The sequence below is a fragment of the Suricata suricatta genome, chromosome 1 (assembly GCF_006229205.1).
Source record: "Suricata suricatta isolate VVHF042 chromosome 1, meerkat_22Aug2017_6uvM2_HiC, whole genome shotgun sequence".
Classification (NCBI taxonomy): Eukaryota; Metazoa; Chordata; class Mammalia; order Carnivora; family Herpestidae; genus Suricata; species Suricata suricatta.
The window spans coordinates 26,698,004-26,707,402 of record NC_043700.1 but is presented as its reverse complement, the minus strand read 5'-3'; the positions used below and the strand labels follow the sequence as shown (position 1 = coordinate 26,707,402).

The 9,399-nt window shown below is 36.6% G+C and overlaps 1 protein-coding gene across 1 annotated transcript in view; it reads left to right on the top strand.

The window, feature by feature from the left end:
- The window catches only part of TEX15 (testis expressed 15, meiosis and synapsis associated), a 70,808-nt gene extending 61,823 nt beyond the window's left edge, over nt 1-8,985 (top strand). The window contains exons 8-11 of the mRNA XM_029935720.1: nt 1,898-1,956; nt 4,036-4,921; nt 5,045-5,147; nt 8,902-8,985. Coding sequence (XP_029791580.1) covers nt 1,898-1,956; nt 4,036-4,921; nt 5,045-5,147; nt 8,902-8,939 — 1,086 coding nt within the window. The 3' untranslated portion in view covers nt 8,940-8,985. The remainder of the gene's footprint in view (nt 1-1,897; nt 1,957-4,035; nt 4,922-5,044; nt 5,148-8,901) is intronic.
- Nucleotides 8,986-9,399: the final 414 nt, after the last annotated feature.

Genomic DNA, 9,399 nt, shown 5'->3' with positions numbered 1-9,399 from the left:
TCTTAAGGAATAGTCCAATGTGAATGTAAGTTGGTAATTTAATAAGTAACTCCTATATAACAAGGCTATACTTAATGTAATAAGTATTAAAATTTGGCTAATGGAACCTGTGTTCTTGACCATTATCATCCACATGGAAAAATAGGACAGATTTTTTTTTTTCCTTTAGAGAGAGCATGCAAGGGAGGGAGAGAGTCAGAGGAGAGAGAGAGAGAGAGAGAGAGAAAATCTCAAGCAGGTTCCACGCTGATGTGGGGCTCAGTTTCACTACCATGTGATCCTCATGACCTGAGCCAAAATCAAGAGTCAGATGCTGAACTGACTGAGTCACCCAGCCACACGGATATTTTTAAATAGATGATTATGAAGGACAAGAAGTCCTACATAAACAAGTTTTATTTAACAAATTATAGAAAATATTTATTTTATACCTGGCACTGTTCTAATGACTGTACAAATATTAACTTTTTATTCTTCACAAAATCTTTAGGATGTAAGTACTGTTACTACCTTATGTAAAGGTATAAAAACAGACACACGGAAAGGTTAAATCACTCTCCCAGGGTTACAGAGTTAGTACACGGGTGAGCTCAGGCATGAAACCAGGCAGTTTGGCCCCAGAGCATAATAAACTGCTACTTGCCTCTACCCTCGGAGGTTTCTCTTCAAATAATTTTTTGAGGATTTCAGTTCAGAAGAGAAACCTATATGCAAAATGAAAAGTAGGGTTTTTTTTCTCAGCTTACTGTAATTATATGTGTTAAACTGGTTTTAGAAACCAGGAAACCAATCATTGATTTCACTGTGTTTATAGGAAACAACCAGTCTGTAAACCAGTTTGTAAGCATACTTCCCAAACAACAGTAATGCTCCACACCAGAGCAAAGTGAGAATAATACTTAAAAACGTGTTGTAAGTATTGAGAAGAAAAGCAACAACAAAAAAATTTAGTTTTTTTTTAATTTCATGGAAGAGCATAGGCCAAAGACTTGCCTTAAATTAGGAAAAAATGGTATCTGATGAAGAGGGGGTAGCTAAGTTATGGAAACATAATATGGCCAAAGGAACAGTGTTTATTGACATTATTTGAGAAATGAGTTTCAGATTAATTCTGGAACAAAAATTTAGTGGACAGGTATTAGGCTAAAGATGGAGAAGAATATTGTTTCAGATTACAGAACGTCTTTTATATGGGCAAAAGGAGTTTGAACTTTATACTGTATATATTGAAGGGTAATGTCCTGTGATATGTTTGTTCAGTGATTTAAAGGGTAGAGATTCTGAGTACACTTAGAAGTAGCCAGTCATCCAAGGCTTAGAAAAGGGTGCTGTTTTACAGACTAAGAAAAGAAAGTCCAGGGGTGCCTGGTCAACTCAGTGTGTGAAGCATCCAACTCAGGGTCAGGTCATGATCTCACGATTCATGCGACTGAACCCCGTGTCGGGCTCTGCGCTGGCAGCACAGAGCCAGTCTGGGATTTTCTCTGTCCCTCTCTCTGCCACTTCCCCACTTGCATGCTCGCACTCTCTCTCAAAATAAATAAACTTTTAAAAAGTCCGTATCTGATAATTATTTAATAGTGGAGCTTAAAAACTGGTTTACTAAAAAGAGTATATATATTTTTTTAAAAGCAGTGATAAATGGACCCCAAGGTTTGTTACAAGATAATGGAGATAAAAAATATTATAAATTGTCTGTTTCAAAAAGTTTCTCCAAACATTTAAGACATAGGAAAGTCCAACAGAATCACTGGTTTTTGAAAGGAGGAGGATCATTAATGTTGTTTTAGACAGTGCATTTTAGATGATGACAGAACAAGCAATTGCAAGTACCTGTAATGAAAATAATATTTGTATCATATAACATTACCAATGTCTTTGTAACTTTTAAACATAGGTTGACATGAAAGATGTCATAAAAATCAACAGAGAAAAGGCAGCATTTAAGGATTCCAGGTAGGTTACCAGCAGCCCTTTATGAAGAAAAACCAAACAGAACTAAGCACATGCTAAGAAACAATACTAACACATTTATCTATATAGCTCTATTGGATCATTCATGTAACTTAAAGGACAGGAGTAAATTTAGGAGGGGGAGAATAATCTCCCTTAAAGCACAGATTATACAGTGCTTTAAGAAGCAAGGAGTTTGAATTTCATTCTGTAAGTATTACAGGGTAATGTCCTGTGAAATGTATTTTTTCTGTGATGTAAGGATAAGGAAGTTCTGAATAGAGATGGAAGTAGTAAGTTAGAGAAGAGTGGTTTTTTTATAGAGGAAGAAAGTAAAATTCATACTTGACAGACATTACTTAATGATGGGGATTAGTAACTGGTTGGCTAAAAAAGGAGATAATATAATCAGTGATTTGATTAAGTTTTTTAAACTTGTGTTACAGACAAATCAGATTTCAAAATTGATTAAAAGATAGAAATTGCTAACTTACATTACTAGGTGGGACCTTGGTCATAAACACGCATATATACATTATAAATACACCACTGTTTCATGAAAGGATGCTTTAACACCATAATGTAGGAAGAATATGATTTCAAAATAAAGGCTAGTTCTTTAAACTGAATTCTTTTTATGAAAAACTCACTACATTGTGTATATTTTTTCATTTTGACATGAAATGGCCCCACTCAACATGTGGACCATCTCATTTCATTCAGCTCTGTAAGATTTTCAGTTTATGACAAGCTTCATTTTTTCCTTTTTTTTTTTTCTGTTTTATGAAGGAGAATGAGTGATATGGAATAGAAAAGATGAGCATTCTCATTTCTGCCTTACTTCACTTTGCTTTTTTCAATACAAATTTTATTTACTACATTTCTAGAATAGTTTTCTAGACTCCTTAAATAGTTGTATAGTGGCATAAAGATGAATAGGTTTGTAAAGGATTAACATATACCACTTCTATAATCATCTTAGTTTTGGTGACTAAATCTAGGTGGTATTTGCTACTCAGAGAATCAAACTTTGTCTCATATAGCAGAAAATAAGTTCAAAGATGCAGTTAACACAGGGTGCTGTCTTCATGAAAGAAGACCCTCTAAGAGAGAACATGAAAGACTGACCATACAGGCTGCTCTCAGTCTATAGGGTTGAGACATCAGTGAAACGTCATTGGAAATGTGATAAAGTCCAAATTGTACTCTGCAAAATGTCAAAGTATTACGTGGAATTGGATGATGGTACAGGTTGTCATTCAGATGCCTTTGGGAGAGGCTGGATTAAGTAAAATATGGGGCTTGTGGTTTCATGAGTTGGGTATATAGATTCCAGGCCAATAATTAATTTCTCTTGACTGGGGAGGAATGATTGCTTTTTTCTTTTCAACATGTTCTTTTCCACATGCAATTCAAAGAACTTGATGAGATACCCAAAAATATAATTATCCTGGGGACTTATATTAACTATCTGACTCTACACATGTTCCTAGTGGATGTTTCCTTGAGGCTGCTTGAAATTGTCTAAATTTAGGTAGAAATGTCAAGGATACTAAATTGGCATGATATTATGGAGGTCTGTGTTTCCTATTCACACCTCGAACAGACAAAATACCTTAGTAGCTCCTGATAACAGAAGGTGGTCTTTGGGCAAGGGCAGGGCCAGGCCAAAGCTGGTAGGTTCATCAGTTACATATGACCACTTAACAAGTGAAGCAAATCATCAACAGTTGAAGGTATATGTATGCAAAACTACAGGGAAAAAAATGGATATAGTTGCCTACTTCTAAACACCTCTGTCAGGAATAGTCCAGTGCATAAGATAATTGCAATATTGACGCACTGTATATACTTCAAAATGTATTAGAACTACATTTGCAGTGTGGAATATATCACTTTCAGCAGCAAAGTATCTAAATTCAAAGCAAGGGAGTAAAACTGGGTAAATAAGTTACACATATGCTGCTGATAGAGAAAATGTAAATCTTAAGAATTATTCTGAATAAAAATTCAAATAAACATATTAAAATTGGGGACTCCATATATTTAAAGTTGTTTGTATATATGTGTTACACTTAATAGGACTACAAGATCTCATCCCGAAAGTGAAAGTGAAATAGGGCCAAGTTCATCTGACAATCTGAAAAGAAACCATGTATCTCCAAAAAAGATTGAAATGGAAAGATCACTACCTGGCTCACTTTTACCTTTAAAGAACTTAAAAGACACTTGCACATCAAAGTCCGAGGGCAAAATAGACTTAACTAATATTTCATCTGCTACTTCAGAAGATTTCACTGGACAACAGGGAAACTTAAATAGCATGAAGAAAAGGGATGTGAATTTTAGTGCTGCTGAAGCAAAAAGTGATAAAGATGATTGTTTTGCAAGTTGTGAACAAAAAAGTGTAGATGGCATATTTAGGGACATCCCTACCAATTTAGAAACCAGTAACACTGTCTTTGCACTTCAAGATAATGAAATATTAAATTCATCTATTAAAAATTCTGCACGCACCAATCCTTCAGAATCCAAATTCATCCAAGACAAATTTCCTGTTTTGCAAGTAAATAAAACACAGCCTGAAAAAACTGAGTTAAAAGAGAAATACATGGAGGACACATTGAGTCCCAATACTAACCCTGTTGGAGCATCTGGGAACATAACCCTCAATGTAAATCAAACCGCAGAACACTCTTTTTCTGACGAACAGACTAATGAACATTCAAAAGTCCTAACTCAGAATGCTGCAGCGTGTTGGAATGAACTTCCACAGTCTGCATGTGCCCCAATACATAATTCTTCACAGCGTCCATTTGGAACTTCATACCCTTACTACGCGTGGTGTGTTTATCATTACAGCAACAGCAGCGGCAGCTCCATCACCCAGGCATACCAGGGGACAGCATCGTACGACGCACAGCCGCCTCCTGCGATGTTGACGGCAATTGCAAGTAGCTTCCAAAATGTACATTCTAGCCTTTCATACTCTCACTGTTTTGGTTACTTTTCTGGGGAGCCGCAAGCAAATGACTTTGTGCCAGTCAGTGGGTATTTTCAGTCTCAAATGCCCATTTCTTATAATTTTCAGCAGCTGAGTTTTCCACAGTTTGCCCCCCATCAAGCGTTCCCACCAGCTGTATACCCTTATCCTCCTAATTCAGGTGTGCTTCCACAAGTTCCTTGGACTTACGGTGAGTTTTATAAGTTTTAATGCTCACTTTACTGAGTTTTTACTTTTATCTTTATACATTTATTTAAATGGAATTTACAACAGATGGTGATATATACAGCAGTCATTTTTCTGTGCAGATTTATAGACTTGTTCCTGTCTTAGGCAGTTGAATTATGTTGTCAAATGGGAATCTGTCTGTCAAAGACTGGTAATATCACAAATACGTCCTGTAGTAAAACCCAACTTTGGGAAATAGTTAAGTAAGTTATAGTTAATCCATACTGCAAAATACAATGCAACAATCACAGAGTTTATAAACATTTTAATGACAGTTTTTAAAACCATGTCATAAATTTACCTGTATAAATAAAGAAATGATTGGGTGCACCTGGGTGACTCAGTCTGTTAAGTGTCTGACTCTGATTTTGGCTCAGGTCATGATCCCAGGGTTGTGGGATCTAGCCCCATGTTGGGCACCATGCTGAAAGTATGGAGCCTGCTTGAGATTCTCTCTCTCTCTCTTTCTCTCTCTCTCTCTCTCTCTCTCTCTCTCTGCCTGCCTCTCCTCCACTCATGCCCATGCTTGCTCTATCTCAAAAATAAATAATCTTTAAAAAATGCCTAGAAATACTGAAATGAAATGCACCAACATTCTAATTTGTCTGCTTCTGGGCAATAAAATCAGGATTATGGAGAGTGCTTTTTATATTTTCTAGATTTCCTACTCTGAAAATACATTATATTGATAAGTGGACCAAAAAAAGAGTAAAACAACAATTTGGAAAAGAAATTTCAATCTGATAAAGCAAACTTTCTCTTGGTTTGTTTTTATTTCTGGTTGTTTTTGTTTTTGTTTTGTTTTTTGTTTTTAGAGAGAGCTGGGTAGAGGGGCAGAGGGAAAGAGAGAATCTTAACCAGGCTTCATGCTCAACACAGAACGGGACCCTGGGCTGGATCTCATGACCCTCAGATCATGACCTGAGCCACAAGAGTTGGGACATTTCATCACCCAAGCCACCCAGTCACTCCTCTTTCTCTTGGTATTCTAAAATAATATCTTGGCATAAGTGAATGAAACAACTTAGTAAATTGCCACTAGAAGTTGACTTTTTTTCTTTTAAGCACAATTCTGTTTATAAAATATCATAATTAGGGACACCTGGTTGGCTCAGTTGGTTTAGCATCCAACTTTGGCTCAGGTCATGATCTCAAGGTTCTCATGAGTTCGAGCCCCATGTCAGGCTTTATGCTGACAGTTTGGAACCTGGAGCCTGCTTCAGATTCTGTGTCTCTCTCTCTCTCTGCCCTTCCCCGGCTCACACTCTGTCTCTCAAAAATAAACATGAAAAAGAGTTTTTTAATATCATAATTAGAACATATATTTTTTAAATTTATTTAAAATTTATATACACCAGTATTAAATCAAAATTTAAAAACAATTGTTAATACTGCACAACCTACAATTATTCACTAACACCCCAATATTCTGGTAATATCACAAATACGTCAATATTCTACCATCAGAGGTAATATGTGTTATAAGTAAAGTTAACCATCTTTTAAGGTGTTAAGTAGAGAAATTTTCAAATTAAAAAGTTACTTCCCAGGTCTCCTGGCTGGCTAGTCAGAAGAGCATGTGACTCTTGATCCCAGGGACATGAGTTCAAAACGCATGTTGGGTGTGTAGAGATTACTAAAAATAAACTTTAAAAATATGATAATAGAGGCACCTTGGTGGCTCAACTGGTTAAGTATCTGACTCTTGATTTTGGCTGAGGTCATGATCTCATGGTTTATGAGATCAAGCCCTGAGTCCGGCTCTGTGGTGAAAGCACAGAGTCTGCTTGGGATTCTCTCTCCCGCTCTCTCCACTCCTCCCCCTTGTGCCCTTTCTCTCTCAAAATAAACATTTAACACACACAAAAATATTTTTTTTTGTTTAAAAAAAAATCTGACCACAATACTACATTGGAGTTGCCACTGACATTCTATGACCCATAGGATAAAATTCAAATATTTTAGCTTGGAATGCAGGGTCCTTCACAGTATATGCAGCCTCATCTCTCACCATTTCCACCTTTGTGTTGAGGCCGCATTGAACTACTTACTGTTCTCCTGTGTGACAGACACTTCCTCTTGTACCATTTGTGCATGTTTCTCCCATGTTATGGCATGTGAGTATTATATGGTATTGTAATTACCTGTGTCCTTCCCTTCCCACCTGGCCCACCAAATGAATCTAAACAGGACTGGAAATAGTTCACCTAAAACATAACCTGAAGAGAAACTGTAAAGGAGAGGAGAAAGACGTAGGAGTGGAAGTAGGGAAGTATATGGCTGCCTTTTTGCCCTTTTTTTATGTATTTTGAGAGAAAGTGTACTCCTCCAGGGGAAGGGCTGAAAGAGGGAGAGAGAGTCCCAAGCCGTTTCTACCCCATCATCACACAGCCAGACTCAGCTCTGCTCCCCGTGAGATCATGTCCCAAGCCAAAAAGAAGAGTCAGTGCTCACTGGAAGGAGACACCCAGGCATCCCACGTGCTTTTTCCTTTTTGATTGACTTGATACACTGCTGCTTCTGTAATGAGAAACATGCACAACATAGTAGGTGTGGCAAACCTACTAATGAAAGAAATTTTCATTTCCAAAGTACAAAATTTTGAATTTCATAAAAGTTCTCAGTTTGAGCTTTTGTGTGTTCTTTTAGCAAATTTTTTTAATGTTTATTTTTGAAACAGAGCATGAGCGGGAGAGGGACAGAGAGAATAACACAGAATCCAAACCAGGCTCCAGGCTCTGAGCTGTCAGCACAAAGCCCAGCCCCGGGCTTGAACCCAAGTACCATGAGATCATGATCTGAGCCAAAGTTAGATGGTCAACCGAGCCACTCAGGTGCCCTGAGTGTTCTTAATAATTAAGCTATTTGTGATGATTAGAAAGATATCTCTGGAATCAAGTCCAGCTTTGATTTTTAGAAACCTTAATTGTTAACCTACTTGGTTATACTAATCAAGTGAAAATAAAAGGAAAAGAAACAGTTAATCTACTAATTTTAATCTAATTTTTGTATTATTCAAAAATATCTCTAAAAGTATTAGGCAATAAACACATCATTCAATTTTCATGAGTGCAAATAATTTAGGAGATCACCTCTCAGGCTTTCAGAACTACCTCCTTCTAAGGGTATGAAAATCCTCGTGACTGATATATTGATGTTTTGCTCATGACGCTTGTATTCAGCATCATAAATGGAACTACAGGAAGATGCTAAGTGAGCCCTGTGTGTGAGGCACAATGAATCCTTTACCCCATTTATTTTTTTTTTATTTTTTTATGTCTATTATTTATTTTTGAGAGACAGAGAGAGTGCGAGCAGGGGAGAGAGACACAGAATCTGAAGCAAGCTCCAGTCTCTGAGATAGCTGTCAGCACAGAGCCCTACACAGGGCTCGAACCCACAAACCTTGACACCATGACCTGAGCCGAAGTCGGATGCTTAACCACCTGAGCCACCCAGGCGCCCCACGTTTACCCCATTTAAATCGCCCAGAATATCTAAGGGGGAGATAGAGATATTACTGTTCTTTTACAGATAAGGAAAGTACTCCTTGGAGAGCCTTAAGTAACCTTTTCAGGATCCCATGGCTATTAAAGAGCAGATGTGCAGTTTGAATTCTAATATCTTGGTTTTAACTCAAGTCTTCCTCTGTACTATTATGTGCCATTAGTCTGCATCATTAACTTATTTCAGCTCTTTGTGCTTTTTTCTTCCAGTTCCATGGCAACAAGGACCCTTCCAGCCAGGACATTGAAAAAAAAGTCTTCTGTCTACTGAAATAAAGGGGATTTAACAATTTTTGCAAGCATTTTTTTACTAATGTTTTTTATATATGTAAATGTGGTAGGAAGTATAAACCATATAGCTCTTTATAAGATGTTTAAATAAAAAAGCGTATCATATAATGCAATTGGAAGTCAAATTCTAACATCTAAAATACTAAAATTATTTCCATGCAATATTTTACTGAACTGTACTAGGCTATTTTCAATACCTATATTTTCAATAGGCTAATGTTTCAGTATCAGAAAAATTAACAATATTTTGAAATTTATATTTTGAAGTGTTTCTAACACAACTGTTAACAGCTCATACAAAGATTATTTTGAGATTATTCTTATGGAGCAAGGAGAGTAAATGTAACATTTAATATGATTAAAATTAAGCAATAGTAAACATTTTTAAATAAGATTTTTGTAAAGTTTATGATATCT